The sequence below is a fragment of the Rhipicephalus microplus genome, chromosome X, assembly GCF_043290135.1.
Source record: "Rhipicephalus microplus isolate Deutch F79 chromosome X, USDA_Rmic, whole genome shotgun sequence".
Lineage (NCBI taxonomy): Eukaryota > Metazoa > Arthropoda > Arachnida > Ixodida > Ixodidae > Rhipicephalus > Rhipicephalus microplus.
This window is the reverse complement of record NC_134710.1, coordinates 26752370-26772906: the sequence shown is the minus strand read 5'-3', so window position 1 is coordinate 26772906 and position 20537 is coordinate 26752370. Positions and strand designations below refer to the sequence as shown.

Here is a 20537-nt window from a genome sequence, read left to right as displayed (position 1 = left end):
TATATGTAGGCACTGGATCACGTGTTTGGAATTCAGTCGAGGGCGTCTTCACTTGGCTTTCGCTTGGCTTGACGCTTCGCTTGACTCGAGTAGATGCGATAGAAGCAACAGCACCTTCAACCAGTTGTGGGGCACAACCCAACATCAGCGTCCCACCACTCGTTGAAGGCAACGCTTTTTTTTCCTTCACTCAATGAATAAGAATAATAAAGACGAAATAACAATTAGGCATTCCCAAACCATACCAAATTACGCAACGTTGACGCGATACCCCGACCACCCTGACGCATTTACTCGAGTCCAAACAACCATCCACCGACGCTATCTTTTTTTTTTTTTGTTCGCTTCATGGTAGCATACGTCATACGCATGCACTCGAGGAGGTCTCGTCGCAGACTATAAATCTGAGGCTGTCCGTGTCAAATTTATTTCATTGAAACCTCGACTAGAATTTCTCGTATTGGAGTGCCATTCTCGCTCAATTTTTTTTTCTTTTTCTTCTCAGTCTCGTTCCTTTTTAGTGGGAAAGGGGCCGCCTTGAGCCGTTAGATGTGGCGCCGCGTCTTAGAAAGATGCGCCAGGATACCGATGTCGTCGATTTTCCAGGCTTCCTCGGCACAAAGGCGCTGCAGCTGGGCTTCTATTCCTTTGTAGCTCTCTTCGAGGTGCGACGGCAGCGCGGCGACGCACTCGTCCAGCCTGCTGCTGTCGCCAACGCGCGTCGCCACTTCGAGGACCTCCTGCGAGTGAGTGAAAGGACACGAACAGAGCTGTTGCGCTGCAAAGAGATCGCGGTAAATAAGAATGAAAAAAAAAAATTAGGGCAGCTTCGAGCCATAGGGGATCCAGGCCTGAAGGAAGCGTGGGGCCTCACTTGTTTTTCTTTGTTTTTCTCTTTCTTTTCACCTCTCTTTCTTTCTTGTTCTCTCTTAACCAGCTTTTTTTTTACTTCTGCTTATATCCATTCATTTCTATCTTTCCTATTATCTTTATCTTTCTGTTCTGATTCCCCCTTTTCAAATGTTGTACGGGTTTTAGACTGCATTACGACGACATAATACGACAGCATACTATAGCTCGGGCACTGGCTTTTGTGGGGCACACTCGAGGGACGATTCAAGGTAGCTCAATCGCTTCCTTGGAAATCTCGAGGAAACGCCCAAGATTTTCTCAAGTGAAGGAAGCGTTTCAAGTGAAGGGCGGTTTGTGAATGGAAAAACGCCACTCAAGGAGCGTTTCGAGTGAAGGGTCGAGTCGAGGAGCGTTTGTGAATACGGGCCTCAGTATCCTATACAGGTGGCTATGCTATATGCGGTTTCGCCTGCGTTACTCCCAGTGAATATGATATCATATCAAAACAAACGACAGCATACGACAGAATACGACAGCCCGTTCTCCTAAAGTAAAAGAACGTCGCCCAGCAGTTTGAAGTACCGCGGGGGGGGGGGGGGGGGGGTCAATGGTTCCCAGGTCACTATCTCACGTAGTCCTATGGGGAGCGTGACCTGGGAACGTTTCACCCCCCCCCCCCCCCCCCTCTGTACATAACTTGCAGAATAACGTCACGGTGTCGGTGGTTGCGCAAGTTGTATCGAAAATACTGTCGATTGAGCGATTTCTGACTGTCGGCGCTGTATACAGTGCAACCGCAAACGCACGCGCAGTCGAACCTCGAAATGAGGATAACAGCACTTTGGGAACATACCGACCCTTGTGGAGAACACAATCGGGAAAATAACCAATAAACTCGGGAAATAAACACTGGAGGAGGTATGAGCTTGCCCCTCAAGAGTATATCGCGATAGCGTAAAATCTGGCCTCTAACGCATCGCCTTGTGAACTGATTAGCCTGCTTCAGTTTTCGATGCATGTCCTAATTAACTGTGCCGGAAGGAAAAGAAGGATTGTGCGCGTAACACTGGTCGTTTCAAAGTATCGTTGAATGCCTAGTACACTTGTTAATTACCCACTAGGTCATTGTTATTCCTCTTGGGAATCAGCCAAGGCCTTACTACGTGTTCGTAGGGCAACCCGCGAACCTACGCAGCTGTTCCCTTTGTTGATGGTTCTGCTGTTGATGATGATGAACTATGCCTGAGCGCTTTGTATGGGTGGGCCCTAAAAACTCCCACTCGTAGCTAAATTCGCATCTTTTGATGCATGGCGTGATTCCACGCCTCTGCCATGCAACATACGTTAAGGAGACTCCTTTCACGTATACATGACATCAATTTAGCGTTTTTTCTTTTACAAACAAGTTTCAACAAATCTCCTGGTGTGATAGGTTTTGAAGAAACATTCCTGTTTTTCCAGACTAACGCAGTATATATGTGTGTAAGCTTATGCAGTTATTCTGTGATTATTGTGGCAGAGTGAATTCATCACTACGTAAAGGCATTTGTGATTTGAAACACGCAGTATAATGACTACAAGAGAAATACAATAGTAACGTTGCGGTTGAACGACTGCTTGCCACGCCAATAGCCTGGGTTTGATCGTCACTCACACGCGAAAATTTTAGTTAATAATTTTATTTGCATTTCTCGCAATTTTTATCTCACGGACAAGATGATTATTTCTCGCTCACAAACAGCGACGCCGACGCCGGAAGTTCTGCGAAAGGAGCTCCTTAACGCAATCGGGCTGACAGCTTTGTCAAGAACTTCCTTTACCCTCTGTTCCTCGTTGGCCTGAGCCGCCAGAACAGGCGAGACTTATAATTACGTCTTCAATTTTGAAATTGTGGAGAGCGAGCTAGATAACATTCCGTATCTTTCAGCAACAGCCGCCGCCCTTCCGCCGCTCACTACTTCGGTGATAGTGTTGACGTTTACACAACTAAGGCACAAAGCTCTTATCTCGCGAAGAGCACCACTCCTCTTTTGAACTGGAAAGCACAACCAATGCATCACTCTAAAAAGTTTTAGGGAGTAACTGCACAGTTAATCTGAAAAAGTCGTTTTGCTCCCTAAAGAGACGAGCTTGGTGCAAAAGTTCGCACACGGCACGACAAGAACGGTGCTTTCCTCCTTTGGGAAGAAAAGCGCCCCCCCCCCCTCTTTTTTTTTTTTTTTTTTGAGTAACTGCAGTTCCGAAAAAGGGTGATGCTACACTTTAGACTGATTATCGTCCAATTCCTCTAACGTCGTTTTGTTGCAAGCTACTAGAACATGTTATTGTAAAATAAATTAATCAATTTCTCGCTGATAAGAGTTTTTTGTCTGACCGCCAGCAATACTTTCGTAAAGGCCTGTCAACTGTTACCCAATTAACCACAATTATTCACGAGTTCGCAGGTGTGCTTGATAAGTCTGGGCGAATTGATGTAATTTTTCTAGATTTTAGAAAGATTTTCGATCTTGTTTCGCACCCTCGTCTAGTCAAAAAGCTTAAATTGATTCAGCTGCCATCGCACCTTATTAATTGGACTACTGCTTACTTGACTGACCGGGAACAGTTCATTGAAATTGACACTAATTTTTCAGGTGAGCTTCCTGTGACCTCAGGTGTCCCACAGGGCAGCGTTTTAGGACCTTTATTATTTTTAATTCATATTAATGACATCGTTGATGTAATTAAATCACCCGTGCAGATTCGACTGTTCACAGAAGGCTGCGTATTATTTAACGAAATAACCTGTGACGCCGACCAAAGAGCTGTAAATTCAAACCTTAACAACGTAGCATCGTGGTGTACCAAGTAGCAAATGGAACTAAATGCGAACAATTCAGTTATAATGAAAGTTTCGAGAAAACTTTAAAAAAATATTGTTTCCATACATAATTGATTCTACACCTCTCACAGAAGTTCGTGAATACAAGTACCTTGGTGTGACAATAACAAGCAACTTATATTGGAATGCTCACGTTTTCAACATTCGCAAGGCAGCTTTCCGGAGGCTATGTTTTTTAAGACATAAATTAAAACAGGCTCCTCCTATCACTCGCTTAACAGCATATTACTCATTCATCCATCCTAAATTGGAGTATGCGTGTATCGTGCGGGACCCTTATTCCAAACTAAACAGTGACGCTTTAGAAAAAATCCAACCTAAAGCAGTCCGATTCATTTTTTCTAAATATCGCTCAACCGATTCCCCAGCCAGTCTTATGCTAGCTAATAACATTCAGACATTGCAATTACGAAGAAAATTCACAGAATTAAATTCATTTTTTGCTGAAGAACAATTATTTTTTTCATTAGTCCAGATCCTTTCTTGAAGCCACTTGCAGCTCGACGAACGAGACATCGTCATGCTGAATCTTTGCCGCTGTATCTCTCGAAAACTAACCTTTTCAAATACTTAATTTTCCGTGGCATAGCTGATTAGAACAAATTATCCGTAGCTAGTTTATGCAGCACTGACGCTATTTATACTATTAGTTGTTGAATATGTCTTTGCTATTTGTGCACCTTTTGTTATTCTGATAATACAATTTTCAGATGTATAGTATTGTGGTGCTTTTAAATTATTTTGTAATTTCTGTTTCAAATTGTTCATTTCTGCAATATATTTTTTTCATCCTGTCAATTTATTGTGTTAATTGTCTAACCTTATTGTTTCTTTCATTTTCTTTTATATCTGTTTGTATTGTACTTTCTGTACCTCTTGCTTGGACCCTTACTGGGTGTATCTTGAAAATAAATAAATAAACAAACAAATAAACAAATAAATGTTCACACCGTGCCCACACGACCCATCGGTGCTTACATAAACACGTTTCCGTCCAAACGGCGTAGTAACGTGGCGTGGTGTAGTGGTTAGCGTCTTTCTGAACTTTATTTTCCAATGTGATGTCTCTGTATCAATTGCACAGCTGATCGCATACGTGTACAAACCTCAAAATGTTCGTTAAGTCAATCAGGGGGGCTATTCTGGACATTGTCGAATGCTGCCATGTTGTCAGATTCCGCCATTGATCTATGCGAAGTGGCCGAGTGAGCTGCTACGACTTCTCTCATTGGCTTAAATTGCCGTCACTACAAAATTTGACAATATGGCAGAATTCGACAGTGTCCAGAATAGCAGCCAGGAACTGATTTTTTTAGCGCAAAAAGAACTGTTGCTCCCTTGAGGATTATCAGGAAAGAGCAAGTGGTAAGGAGTAACCACGAGAGTGAAGTAACAGTTCGTCCCCTAGCAATTACCCCCCAAAAGGGAGTAATGGCTATAGCAGATTAGTTACCCTCCCCCCCTAAAGGAGCAACCTCGATACCCAATTTCCACGTTTACTTCTTGGAATGCACCACATCACACCACCAACTGTGCATGCTCGGCTAGCCAGCCTATACGCGCAATGACTGAAAACTATGGTCAGCGACATTCGTACTGCACCAAAGCATTCACATTCAGAGACATAAAATTATCAATTCTAGCCTAATTTCTTTCCCCACAAGCGTCTAAAATATCCTAGCATATTTCCCTGCACAGAGGTAAGCCCGAAGTGCGTGGGAAATCGCTCCACATAATTGCCCGAAATGAATGAAAACGTAGGCGTATCAGCTGGCGGGGGGGGGGGGGGGGGCGCGAGTTTATCCACTCGGAAAAAAAATGGCAAGGCTGAGCCCCCCCCCCCCCCTCCCACTCTCTAACTTTCGACAGTGGTCACTCTTGACTGCACGCTGGAGAAACCAACAAGTAAGGCGAAGTTTTCCGTCACAACAGTAATAACCCAATTATGTTCTTACGTGAGAATGAAAATGTTACGAGGCAATGTTACAACACATTGAAATTTTACCAACATTTCCACTGTGATGATTTTCCTTGTATGTTCTTTGCGGTGCGGGTCTCCTATGCGACGTTTCCGCGTGTTGCGCTGTAGTAATGAAGAGCAGGCAAGCGCTGAATAGGGGCCCTACAATATTACATCACTTGTTCATGCTGTTATTCTGCTGTGACTTGTTGATGCAGTTACGAATTGGAACGAGCAAACTATTTAGGGACCGGTCAAATCATTCGCGGCTTCCACAAAATAATGTTCTTCGAAAAGGGTATATCATCACAGCTGGTCTGTCAAAGCGGTTGCGAGCCGATGAGCGCGACCAAACGCTTTTAAAGACGATAGTCTTTCTTGGGGACCTTCGACGCAAAAATTTTGGTCTGTCTCAACATTTGTGTGTACATTGGTTAGTTTGTCCGAATTTGACGGTACTTCAAACGACACCAATCGGTACCCAAAACGGCTGACCCCATCCGAAGCCCCAACCAATGTTGCTCAAGATGCAGCGTTCATACTTGTGCGATTGTCAATTAAAAAACAATTATTGCGCATATCTGAGCCACCATTACAAAACGTCAATATTCTGTATGTGTGCCTTTATACTAGAAAATGCATACATAAGTAATTCTAAAGAACGTAGCGTTTAGCACGCTGCGTGTATATTGCAACGCTTGCACGAAAAAACAAGTGATTCCAACGCTTTGCTAAGACGACACGGTGGCGGCACCTATCCGTCGCCTTGCGTTCTACACCTTATCGCCTCCAAGACGGGCGCGCAAGCCGCGCACTTAGTTTGCCAAGATAACTCCCAGATAGCGCTCATTGCTCACGTGTGACGTGACTCGATGCGCTCGTTCACTTTCACTGCACGTTCGAGGCACTCTGACGCAGCGCCTACAGAATACCAATCACCGATTTTCTTGCGCAGAACATCGAATAAACGTTTTGTTCACTCTCTCTAGACGCACGACAATAGTCTTTCGACGACATTTGCAGTGTAACAAGCAGATGCGGGGACAATTTTTTTTCATGTCGGAGGTTTTCCGCACTGAAACGGCAAAAATTCTTTCCGCTTTAGTCTCTGATAAACCTGATCAGACTTGTTTATGATAACTTGGAAGTCAGAGCTATAGCGGCAGTAAAACGAGGAAGTAAAACGCTCCTTTACAGAGGTAATTGAATATTTACTGTACATTGATAAACGAGTGGGTTTGCCGAATGCATGTTTTGGTGTTTGGCAGCTATAGCCCTGTTTAACGTTTACACATATATCCTCGTTGACGCTTGGTACATCTCCATCTCGACGACTAACATCTATGATAAATTTAATGAACACACTATTGTAGTATCTGTATATGTTAACCACCAAAGCATAATCAGAGAAAGAGGGGCGTGATAGCAAGTTGAGCATCGCGCATACTGGACGTCGAAACTGGGCTAAGGGGCCATTCCACAGAATGAACTTCGTTGTATCTAAGGAAGCGCGTCGCGTCATGTTACCTCTGACCTCTGTGTATGTGAATTCATATAATAATGCATAATAATGCATATATATATATATATATATATATATATATATATATATATATATATATATATATATATATATATATATATATATAGGCAGGCATGGTGGTTGAGTGGCCGTAGCGTTGCATATAGTCCAGTAGATCCTCCGTGAGCGGTCACAACGTGGTTTTTTTCGTCGTTTCGGCCTAGAGTCTGGCCTTCATGGATGAAGGCCGGACTCTAGGCCGAAACGTCGAAATAAACCACGTTGTGACCGCTCACGGAGGATCTACTGGACTATATATATATATATATATATATATATATATATATATATATATATATATATATATATATATATATATATATATATATATATATATATATATATATATATATATATATATATATATATATATATATATATATATATATATATACTCGAACAGTGAATCGTCGCTGTAGCCAACGTTTTGTATATACACAGGTGACCAGTCGGCGGCGTATTCAGTGAACTCAGCAAGTCAAGCAGTGATTTGTCATTGACACATCTATACCATGCGAAGTTTGGTCGTTTGTCTTTATGAAGCAGGTTTTGTATAGAAATGTAGATAGGTAGGTGGTCACTTAGGTCTGAGCACAGTATGCCTGTGCTGTCATCATCAGCCTGACTACGTCCACTGCAGTACAAAGGCCTCTCCCATGTTCCGCCAGTTAACCCGGTCCTGTGCTTGCTGCTGCCAATTTATACCCGCAAACTTCTTAATCTCATCTGCCCACCTAACCTTCTGTCTCCCCCTAACCCGCTTCCCTTCTCTGGGAATCCAGTCAGTTACCCTTAATGACCAGCGGTTATCCTGTCTACGCGCTACATGCCCTGCCCATGTCCATTTCTTCTTCTTGATTTGAACTATGATATCTTTAACCCCGGTTTCTTCCCTAATCCACTCTGCTCCATTCTTGTCTCTTAAGGTTATACCTACCATTTTCCTTTCCATTGCTTGCTGCCTCGTCCTCAATTTAAGCTGAACCCTCTTTGCAGGTCTCCAGGTTTCTGCTCCGTAGCTAAGTACCGGCAAGATGCAGCTGTTATATACCTTCCTCTTGAGGGACTGTGGCAATCTACCTGTCATAATTTGAGAGTGCTTGACAAAAGTGCTCCACCCCATTCTTATTCTTCCAGTTATTTCAACTTCGTGGTTCGACTCCGTGGTTACCTGTCTGAAGTAGACATAGTCTTTTACAAATTCAAGTGTACCATTACCTATCTCGAAGCGCTGCTCTCTTCCGAGGTTGTTGTACATTACTTTTCTTTTCCGCAAATGAATTGACGACCTACTTTTCTGCTCTCCTTGTCTAACTCCGTCATCACGTGTTGCAATTCGTCGCCTGAGTTACTCAGCAATGCAATGTCATCGGCGAAGCGCATGTTACTGAGGTATTCTCTATTAACTCTTATGCCTAATTGTTCCCATTCAAGGCTTCTGAAAACCTCCTGTAAGCACGCGGTAAATAACATTAGGGAGATTGTGTCACCCTGCCTTACACCCTTCTGGATTGTTATTATGTTGCTTTCTTTATGAAGCACTATGGTAGCAGATGATCCCCTGTAGATTTCTTCCAGGATGTTTATATATGCTTCGCCGACGCACTGATTCCGCAGTGTCTGCTTGACTGCTGATATTTCTACTGAATCAAACGCCTTCTCGTAATCTATGAAGGCTATGTATAGTGGTTGCCTATATTCTGAGAATTTCTCTATTAGCTGATTGATAGTATGAATGTGGTCGATTGTTGAGTAGCCTGTTCGAAATCCTGCTTGTTCCTTTGGTTGATTGAATTCTAATGTTGTCTTAATTTTGTTAGGAATTGCCTTTGTAAATAGCTTGTATACTACGGAGAGCGAGCTGATCGGCCTAAGTCCTTGTCATCTCCTTTCTTATGTATTTGGATGATGTTAGCATTCCTCTAAGGTTATGGTACTCTTCCCGTCAGGATACACCTCGTAAACAGGATCACTGGTTTTTCTAACACAATCTGCCCTCCATCTTTCAGCAGATCTGATGTTACCCGATTCTCACCAGCCGCTTTGCCTCTTTTCATGCTCTTCAAGGCTTTTCTGACTTCTTCTATCATTGCTGGTGGGGTGTCATCTGGGTTACTGCTAGTTCTTATGTTAAGGTCGTTGTTGTACTGCCTACTGTACAGATCTCAGTAAAACTCCTCCGCTAATCTCACTAACCTATTCATATTGGTATTTACTTGGACTTGCTTGTCCCTTAGTGCATACATCTGGTTTTTGCCTTTCCCAAGTTTTCTCTTCACTGTTTGACGCTTCCTCCGTTCTTCAGAGCGTGTTCAATTTTCTCCGTGTTATACCTTCTTACATCAGATACCTTACGCTTATTAATCAACTTCGAAAGCATTACCAACTCTATTTTTTCTGTTGTACTTGAGGCTTTCATGGTTTGACGCTTCTTAATGAGATTCTTCATATCCTGGGACATCTTGCTAGTGCCCTAACTACAGTACCTCCAACTTGCACTGCACACTCCGTAATGATACTCGTCAGATTACCATTAATTGCGTCAGCTCTAAGGCTCGTTTCCTCGATAAGAGCCGAGTACCCGTTCTGAAGCAATACTCTGAATTCCTGTACTTTCTTTCTCAGTGCTAGCTCATTGATTGGCTTCTTGCGTATCAGTTTCTGTCATTCTTTCTTCAAGTCTAGGTGAACTCAGGACCGTACCATTCTATGGTCACTGCATCGTACCTTGCCAAGCACTTCCACATCCTGCACAATGCCTCGGTGTGCACTCAGTATAAAGTCTGTTTTGTTTTTATTTTCACCATTAGGGCTCCTTCATGTCCATTTACGGTTTCCTCGTTTTCGGTAGAAGGTATTCAAAATCCGTAAATTATTGCGTTCTGCGAATTCTACTAGTAGCTCCGCTCTGGTATTTCTAGTACCGATGGTGCCTGGTCTCCAGCCTGTTTCTTTCCTACTTTTGCACTGAACTCTCCCATAAGTAAAGTATACTGTGTTTTTACCTTACTCATTGCCGATTCCACGTCTTCATAGAAACTTTCAACTGACGCGTCATCATGGCCGGACGTAGGCGCATAATCCTGCACCACTTTCATCTTGTATCTCTTATTCAGTTCAATTACGAAATTTACCACCCTTTCATTATAGCTATAGTATTCCTCTATGTTGCCAGCTATGTTACTGTGCATAAGAAACCCTACTACCAGTTCTCTTCTGTCAGCCAAGCCCCGATAGCAAATGACGTGCCCATTCTGTAGCACTGAATAGGCCTCATCTGTCCTCCTAACCTCACTGAGCCCTATTACATCCCATTTATTGCCCTATAGCTCCTCGAATAGTACAGCTAGGCTTGCCTTACTAGATAAGGTTCTAGCATTAAACGTTGCCAATTTCAGGTTCCAATGGCGGCCTGTCCCGATCCAGAGATTCTTAGCAACCTCTGCTGCGTTGCAGATCTGACCGCCACCGTGGTCAGTCGCTTCGCAGCAGCTGGGGACTGAGGGCCGTGAGTTAATTGACGTAGGCATGTGGGAGGTAGTAGCCAGATACTTCACCATATATAGGTCCGTGGTTCGAATCCAGGTACTACGCAGTTCCCAACGGGATTAAAAAAAGTCCACGTGGTGATGGAACTGCATTAGGAGGCCTGTGGCGCGGCCTCACTGGTGACCACCACCGGTAACGCACTCCCTAACCAGAGAACGATTGACCACCCTGGTGAAGTATCTGGCCACTACCTCCCACATGCATACGTCAATTAACTCATGGCCCGCAGTTCCCAGCGGCTGCGAAGCAACTGACCATGGCAGTGGTGAGATCTGCAACGCAGCAGAGGGTGCTAAAACGAGCCCTTAAACTTCTTTCTCTCTTCATTAACGAGTGTCTCGGACTGGCAGACTTGGTGCCTTTAGGTTGTATACGATCGAGGTACTATTGGTTAGCTTCTAGCTCGTAATAAGTTCACGTGCTACGTGACGCCAAAACAGGCTCATAAAGAGTGTGCCACACTCGCGGCCAGGGCTACTGGTGGCGCTGACTGACACTCCCACGTTTAAATTCACATATATACCTAGTAAAGTGGCTGGGGGGATGGCCGCCGTGGTAGCTCAGTGGTAGAGCATCGAACGCATTATTCGAAGGTCGCAGGTTTGGTTCCTGCTCACGGCAAGCTATCTTTTCACCCACGTTTTTTTCTTCACATTTACAATACAATTTGGTGTAATAGCTTCCCCTATACCTTCCTTTGCATTATTGTGTGTTAGATCTCATTACTGTTTCGGTTGAAACACGGAAAACTGAGCCCTTAAGTATACTACACTTCTTTCTCTCTCTCTCTCTCTCTCTCTCTCTCTCTCTCTCTCTATATATATATATATATATATATATATATATATATATATATATATATATATATATATATATATATATATATATATATATATATATATATATATATATATATATATATATATATATATATATATATATATATATATATATATATATATATGGGGAAAATAAGTATACGCCTGTAAAAACTACTAGAGCGATCTTCATCAGACCTGACGGAGGTCTGACGTTAAATGTTAAATCATGATGTTAAATCAGGTTAAATCATGATGAAGATCGGTCTCCGATGGAAACGTCACCAATAAACAGTTTTTTAGAGGCGTATACTTATTTTCCCTTAATTCTACGGCAACCGAAGCCAGAGTTTTTATAATCTACGTGTATGTATCAATATATATATATATATATATATATATATATATATATATATATATATATGAAAAAAAGAAGACACACGTCGAAAAACGGAAAGGTTTCTTTACGTTTCGGCCGTGGGACCGGCCTTCGTCAGAAAGGCCGTGGGACCGGCCTTTCTGACGAAGGCCGGTCCCACGGCCGAAACGTAAAGAAACCTTTCCGTTTTTCGACGTGTGTCTTCTTTTTTTTCATACTATTTACCGGCGTCCAAGAATTTATTCCCTGCAATTATATATATATATATATATATATAAGTCGCGTATGCCCTGACGAAGGCCGGTCCCCGGCCGTTGATTGATTGATTGATTGATTTGTGGGGTTTAACGTCCCAAAACCACCATTTGATTATGAGAGACGCCGTAGTGGAGGGCTCCGGAAATTTTGACCACCTGGGGTTCTTTAACATGCACCCAAATCTGAGTACACGGGCCTACAACATTTCCGCCTCCATCGGAAATGCAGCCGCCGCAGCCGGGAATCGAACCCGCGACCTGCGGGTCAGCAGCCGAGTACCTTAGCCACTAGACCACCGCGGCGGGGCGTAACGTTGGCAATAAAGCATCGTTTTTCGTTTGCTCGTTCGCTTCTTCTGGTGACCTATAACTCGACCGGAATCCAGGAAGACTTTCAAGAAACACCATATATATATATATATATATATATATATATATATATATATATATATATATATATATATATATATATATATATATATATATATATATATATATATATATATATATATATATATATATATATATATATATATATATATATATATATATATATATATATATATATATATATATATATATATATATATATATATATATATATATATATATATATACATACACGTAGATTTACGAGTCTGGCTTCGATTAGGTCTGCCATCCCCCACCCCCACTCGCGACAGAGTTGAGTTGGTACGCCACTGAATGAAAAGGCTATGCTTCAGGCACATGTGCCAAAAACAATCGCAGAAGCCCCGGCTGACAAGTGAGGTAAGTCTGCCACCCCCACCCCCACCCCCTCTCGCGAATGAGTTGGTACGCCACTGAATGAAAGTGCTATGCTTTAGGTACATGTGCCAAAAACAATTGCAGAAGCCGAAAGCGCACCGTGACGGCCACACGTTTGGGTCATCGTAGAGGAATTTTGTCATTGCTGAAATTCTCTGAAGTATCCCGAATTTTGTGTTTGTTTGTTTTTCCTTTCGCCTAAGGTTGCGGCTATAAATTCTATGAAAACTGGAAAACTCCTTGCAAAGTAGATTACATGTAACGGATAACAGAAAACGTGCTCGACGAACGCTGCTTGTAAACCTACTATCAGATGGCACTTTCTTGTTACAGCAGGCCGGTGTCGTCACAGCGTTATGCCTTTAGTTTCCGAGGCACTCCGGCTAGCGCAAGAGTGTTTCATACGTGCACAACAGACCATCAACGCTGCATTCTGTTCCGCGTATATTGCAGTGGCACCGGCAAAATTTGTGTATTGATGGTCGTATATGTAAAGCGTTGTTTCTCAGGCCTAAAATTTTCATTTTCCTCTGCCTGTCAAGGAGGTTCCTAGTGCATGCGTGCCAATCGAGAGAAGTTTGTTAAATCGGGAGTATAGTATAAGACAACCTCGTTAAATCACAAAACAAAGGAATTCACGGTTTTCAAAGGGCATAAGCTGTAAAATGAGAAAGAAATGTTTGTTATCTCAAGAATTTTACGATACAGAGGCTCATTACATTGAGGCTGTAATGTGAGTGTATTGCTCTGAGGCAAAACCGATCCCATTGAAAGATATTCCCTAAAAGAGCGCCATAACACTGAAGGCAGAGCAGGAGCTCGCTGGCACAGACATGGGTCACATGCATGCGGCGAAGAAAACCAATTTACGAAATGCTTTCTTTCGGATAAAACAAATGCAAAAATGCAAGCACACATTTAAGTTTCAACCTATATGCGGAAGACGATAAATGGTAGTCTCCACACAAAACAACCGAGGTGAACATTGAATCGATACTACAACAATGAAAAAAAAAGGCGGATTATGTGTCAGTTTGCAATGTTCTACATAAAAGATACTCGCAATTGTACAGAAACGGAAGACCGAGAAGACGCTAGATATCCAGAAGGGGCCATCACCGAACTAAATTGCAAATTTCGTGCCTGCGCTAGAAATGGTAAGGCGCCATATAGAGAGTGTTTAACAAAAGATTGTATCTAAGTGGTTCTTTATTCAAGGAGTTATTGGACTATTATGTCACTATATGCCTCCAGGAGGGGAGCTTCACTGCCCATACAGATAATTTTCGCCTTCGCTTCCTCAGTGGAGATTATGGTTGGGGGTCATAAAAGTGACTTATTCTTCAACCTGTAGCAGAGTAAGATGAAGAGTCGTTGGAGGGAGGAGGGGGTATGAAAGAACTGAGCGGAATGGAGAAGCCACGTGCTATAGATGTTCCCGTACCACTGGTAGGGTGACCTCACTACTGGACGCCAGGCTGCGCGGTAACCATTTTCCCGTCAGAAAAAAAAAAGGTAGTGTGCCCGATGACAATTAGAATCGAACCTAGTGCCTCGGCTTTAGAGGTGGTAAAGAGGTCGATAAACACTTGACCATCTATACAGCTTGTATACCGGTGTCACACGGTCACTTTTGATAGTTATAGGACCTGCTACCGAATTGCATTTCTTAGTTATCATTGCCTCCTTTATGCAAGCTTGTTGCAAAGGGAAGTCAACTAGTGTTGGAAAAATTAATCCGCATTGGAACTGGTCGTGGTCGGCTGTGCAATTTGCCACACCGGTAAAGATTTCTTACACGCCCCATCGCGAGTTCAATCATGTTGCGGTGAAACTAGAAATCTTATTTACTGTGACTCAGCTTGTATATTTCATCCACGAAAAATTGGCGTAATGTGACGATTGCCGCGTTAGAAAGCGATTACCTTCTCGTGTTATTGAGAGTTGTCAAAATACCTTCGAAATAGCTTTATCAACTGCTTTTATTTCTGTCGAAGGGAATTTTTTAGAAACGAACATATTTTACATTCAATGCCCGCTGACTGCCATGATCGCTGCTGCGTCAACACAAAATGCCAAAATGCGAAATTACAATACACGCAGGTTTCAAACACGACGACAGTGTCTTACCTGATGGAAGTCTTTTGTGGCTACTTGAAGTCGGCCAAGCCATTCCGTCATGTGGGATTGAAAAATCCCCACGTAATTTTCGGGAAAGGCTCGCTCTTTACGCATGTCCCGAAGCCTGGTCAGGAGATCAACCTTCAGGGCATCGAGTTCCTCTTGAACGACCTGTAGCTTAATAGGCTCTATTCCCACCGAAGCCAAGTGTTCATTCACAGAGTGTTGGAGCTCCTCACAGGCGAGGCTCATTTGCCAGATGCACGTGCTGGTGTTGGCCTCGTAAAGGACGAAGTGGCGCAGCAGGCTACAGACCTGCTCGTAGCGCTCCAGGCAGTTGGCGGCACCCTGGTAGAGGCGACTCAGGAATACCTGGTTCAAGGTTGCCTTGTCCTGGCGAATAAGCAGGTCTCCCAGCTTGAGAACACACTGTTCCACGGCATGTGCCAGTGACAGCCAGCTCTTGTACTACATGAAAGTGGCATGGATGTAAAGAGACGTAAACATGAGACGACATAGAATACAGCACACCTGTGTGTTTGATCAAATCAGCAAGGTAGACATCACGGATGCTTTTATTTTTACATGCTTGCTATGTTCTTTTTGTGCATTATTTGCAAGTGCTCCTAATGCGACAGAAGTATCAGATGTAAACATTTATATTATCACGCCTAAGATAGTAATAGCGAAAAGAAAATTATACTAACCCAATACGTGGGGTCTACCAACGGGAACGGTTCCGATGATGGCGAGCCTCCGCTTTCGTCTGGCAGCGGTGCCTTCATCAGATCCGTCTCCCGGCTCAAGTCGGCTAAGATTCCTGCTTGCACGGCCTTCACCGTGGCGGGTTCGAGTTCAATGCGAATAAAGTCGCTCTCCAGTAGGTCCGTGGCCACCATCACGCTGCACAAAATGCGAGCCCACGACCCGTGGAAAGACTCGAGTGCCGTAATGTACACATCAGTCACCGATAATCGAGTATCTTGTGCCCACGTGTGCGTGAAGTTCGCCAGAAGCTTGCGAACTGTGTCGTTCCATACCTTCAGCATTATTTTCTTCGCCTCCAGCACGGCGGCACTCGACACGCAGCGCTCAGACATAAGAACATCATCCTGCAACTGCGATATCATCTCCATTTCCAAGCTTTGGCGCATATCGCCCGTACATACGGTAAATAGTTTTTGCATAAGGAGGGCTTCAGAAGGAACCTGTTCTTCATCGACCAGCGACGTGAGGACCTTGAACGACTTCTGGAACTCCGTGCATGCGCTGGTTATGTTAACCTGTGACTCTTCAGCCTGCCGGATCCACGTCTCTACGATTGAGGCATCTTGGTAGTTATCTTTCAAAATGGTGAGAAGGTCCCTCATAAGGTTCAAAATGTCATTGACACCATTGTTCCAGGTAAGGCCAACTTCATTGCAAAATTCACAGAAACAGGCCATGCAGCTATCTATTGTAAGCTTCTTGTTTCCAGCGGATCCCTGGAAGTCCTGGCCCAGGAGACTTGGAGCGTGCCGAACGTGGCCAATGATGGCGTACAGTATCTCATTCCAGCATGTCGTCAGGCGGAGATGCATCGACTTTGAACACAGCTGCAGGTAATCTTCATCTTCGTGGGCAAGCAAGAAAGCGCGAATGTCTTGGACTACACGCAGCCACACCTGAATAACCTCCAAGTTTAGGGAGTTCACCGTGGAACAGTATATATCACCGAGAATCCTACGCAGCTCCTCCGTGTTGTAGTTTTGCGAGACGGTTTTTACGAATGACGATTCAAGGCCAGAATTGTCGACTGTCTTGTAATCTGACCTGCATACGCAGCGCATGACATAAGGCGATTAACAAGCGATTCGTGTTGAAATACGAGCGATACAGCCCATTTCACCCACACCCTTTCGGTAGCAGTATTCCTTTGACTAGACATGTGACAGATGCCAGGGTCCGATAGAACTCAATCGAGCCAGACTAAAAAAAATGTAGTCTGAAGAGCTGCTCTTAATTATCATTTCAGCGGACGCCACTTTTCCACGCTTTCTAGTTCAATGTGACTCCCTGAACACGCGACCTATGAGAGAAGTGCATTCCTTAATGAATGCGTCTGATGATACAGTCGGGTTTTAGACCACTGTCCCAGTTATTCCGTTATCAGGATAATGAAAGATAACTTAACCACACGATACAAAAGTCGAAGATGACATTTCCGAATAAGCGTCGGCTTTTCGTTCAAGTGAAAAAGGGAAGACTTCACTTTTAACTCATGTAATGCAACAGACGCTCGTACAGACAGTGCAGCATCGCTCTTTTCTTTCTTTTTTTTCTCTAACTTGTAACATTTTCGCAGCACGGCAGCGCTTTACCGCGCTGGTATATTCAGAAAAAAAAACATTCGTTCATCCCGGATGTTTTAAGCAAGCGGTCTCAGAAACTGCACAAAATTATTTTAAAATGTAAATAAGAAGCATCACCGATACTCTGAGCGAAAAGTGACTAGCGCTTTACTGTGTCGTGATCGTAAAGGGCCGACTCAAGTTCGTGAAGCGAAGGCTCCTTGCAAGAGCTCTCCAGCGCGATTTTCGTAAACACGAAGGAGGCATGCTCTCTGGTCCTCCAGTGGCGTGCCCGCGCGCGCGCGCGTGAAATGTGGGACGCCAAGCCGACCAAAGTGCGCATGAGGCGCACGTTGGTAAACACGCACGGAGAAGGTCTTTGCCCTCGATCGGCCAGGAGAGAGGGTGAGGAGGAGGGACATACGTGGTTTCGGCGACGGACGCCACGTCCTGGAGCCCCGGCGCCAGAGAACTGCCGGCGGCCGCGTCCGACCCCGCCATTCTCGCTCCGCGGTGGGGCCTGCTCAAACTGCAGAACCGAAGAACCAGTGAGCACTCCCTGCAGGGAATATGCAGTCTCTCTTTTTCAAGAACGCACGATGGCTAACGCGGAGAGGCCGACGCATGCGTTTCGAAGGTGCACAAATAGCACAGAGGCCGAAACAAACATTGGTTAACTCTAACAGAACCCTGAAACAAAGTGAAAGGAATAGACGCAGTTCCCCTCGTCTGAATAATTATTCGTACAGGTCTTGCTCACGCGGTATTGTTGTTGTTGTTGTTGTTGTTGTTGTTATTCTTGTTGTTGTTGTTGTTGTTGTTGTTGTTACTCTGCAGTTGCAGCTGCTGCAATGTCTTCACCTGCAGGCTGGGCCACACACTTCTCGGCGAAAACGAACCGAGGCGACATCAGAACTAGCGGGTTACGCGCCATACCTACTGCCCAGATATTCAACGCTTCAACGCGCTGGAGAATTTCGCGCAACAAAGCGCTCTTGACAACCAACCACACTCAACAACGCCGACCGCAACTGGGCAGTGAAAACAAGTTCATAACAACACAACGTATGCCCTAATGTCCCGTTCAATGTCTCCTGCCTATGTATTTTATTCATCTTTTCACGTTGCATATTTACAGGCGCTTCTTTTTTAGGCAACGCGAATCGTTCACAAAAGTGCGACAAGCTTCAGTCATTTGGCTGAAGTGAAGTACTTGACTGCATGCAGCTACAGTGACATTGAACTAACCGATTAATAAAATCTTGTTAAATAACTTTTCCATTATTGACGTGTGGGTCATTGTTAGCATTTGAAAGTTGTACGCTGCCACAATTTATGGTAAAACCATCTTTGAAAAATCTTAAGCGTCGTGCGCCGCGCAACGCAATCGGATTGCAAATGATATCGAAAGCGTGTGCGGCCGCTGTGAAATGTCAGGCAGGAACATCCTGGGAAGAGGAAGTGACGAAAGTTGAATAAAGGCGCGTTGCAACGGTATTAGATACCGAGCACCAGAATTGGCTAGCGGACCGAGAAATCAGAACTTCGTGAAGACTGCCCCGATCTAAACTGCCCATCCTGAGTTCTTCAAAAGATAGGGAAATAAAGCTTTAGAGTTTTCAATGTTCGTGTTTTTGAAAGATACTATTATGAATATCGCACATGACTTGTCATTTCTGTGATTTCTAAAGAATGGGTATTATTTGTGATAGCCTACAACTTTCCGATATAAACAACAGTAAATGACTGAAAATTTAGCGAGTTTTATTAATTATTCATTCATATGTCACTTTAGCGGCGGCAAAGTATTTCCGCCTCCACGATGAGTTACGACTGGAACCTGACTCTCATAGAAGCCTTTCTTTTAAATAAAATTATATGTCGTCTAAAAAAAACGCCCCGTACATATGAGAATTGCTTACTGGGAGAGGCCATATAGGATATGAAAATGACCTCAAATACACTCCGGGCTGTATTTTCTTGTCTATGTTTAAAACCTGTCGCAGATAGATGTGATGGAAGCAAATGTTTTTCATTATGCATCCGTAGAAGTTACTCGAACTGATTTAGCTTAAAGAGTCATATAGGAGGTGCCGATGGGGGCGCTTTCAATTAACATCCTGAAACTCATCGAGACCTTACTTAAACTAATCGGAGCATTGACATGGCAGAGAGCCAGTAGTTTGAACACCCCGAGTGTTCGTAATGACCCAAGTTTAGGCATAATGTCGCACATCCGATTCGCAGTGCTATAGACCTTCCAAGTGATCCCGGCTGCGGCGGCTGCATTTCCGATGGAGGCGGAAATGTTGTAGGCCCGTGTACTCAGATTTGGGTGCACGTTAAAGAACCCCAGGTGGTCGAAATTTCCGGAGCCCTCCACTACGGCGTCCCTCATAATCATATGGTGGTTTTGGGACGTTAAACCCCTGATATCAAAGACCTTCCAAGTGACCCAGAGGCATTCGTGCCACACAGCCTACCAGCGCGTTCAGACCGGACTGTGCCCTGATTGACGTCCGAGACGCTGAGTGTGTACTCACGGCTCTGTCCAAGCCAGCCGGACATACGGGCTCCAGAAGTCACGAGGCGCCGACCACGCCCTCGAACGCCCACGGCGCTTCTCTACATGCGAGGACGTACAAAGTGATGGAAACAATAGAGGTCAAAACTTTTGCCCAGTAGAAGCGTATCTCGTAGTTCTTAAAAGCAAGATGAATGTTTATCCAAGACTATACGCACCTTGCTTGCTTGCTTGTTCCTAAATGCTGCGGCTCGTACCCACTACAGGGGATGGACCAATAAACCAGTGGTTATTGTAATGGGGAAATTGTAATTTCAAATTTTAATGAAGAAAAACTAATTATTAAGTCATCTGGGGAATATAAAAGAGGATAATCATCAGGTGACTTACCAATAAAGAAGGTAAAGAACTAATAGTGCACCCATTTTGAAATTCAGTGCCGCCTATCGAACGAAACTGTAAACACGTTTTTTCCGCCCTGTCTTGTTCACCCAA

At 43.9% G+C, this 20537-nt stretch overlaps 1 protein-coding gene across 1 annotated transcript; it reads right to left on the bottom strand.

Moving 5' to 3' along the window:
* Positions 1 to 418: 418 nt before the first annotated feature.
* LOC142774954 (uncharacterized) lies at positions 419 to 20322 on the bottom strand. The gene is made up of 6 exons (XM_075876091.1): positions 20261 to 20322; positions 20062 to 20143; positions 17943 to 18047; positions 15896 to 17000; positions 15198 to 15656; positions 419 to 740 (listed from the first exon to the last, which is right to left on the bottom strand). Exons 3-6 carry the CDS (start codon positions 18017 to 18019, stop codon positions 546 to 548), a joined length of 1836 nt encoding a protein of 611 aa, XP_075732206.1. The 5' UTR covers positions 18020 to 18047; positions 20062 to 20143; positions 20261 to 20322; the 3' UTR covers positions 419 to 545.
* Positions 20323 to 20537: the final 215 nt, after the last annotated feature.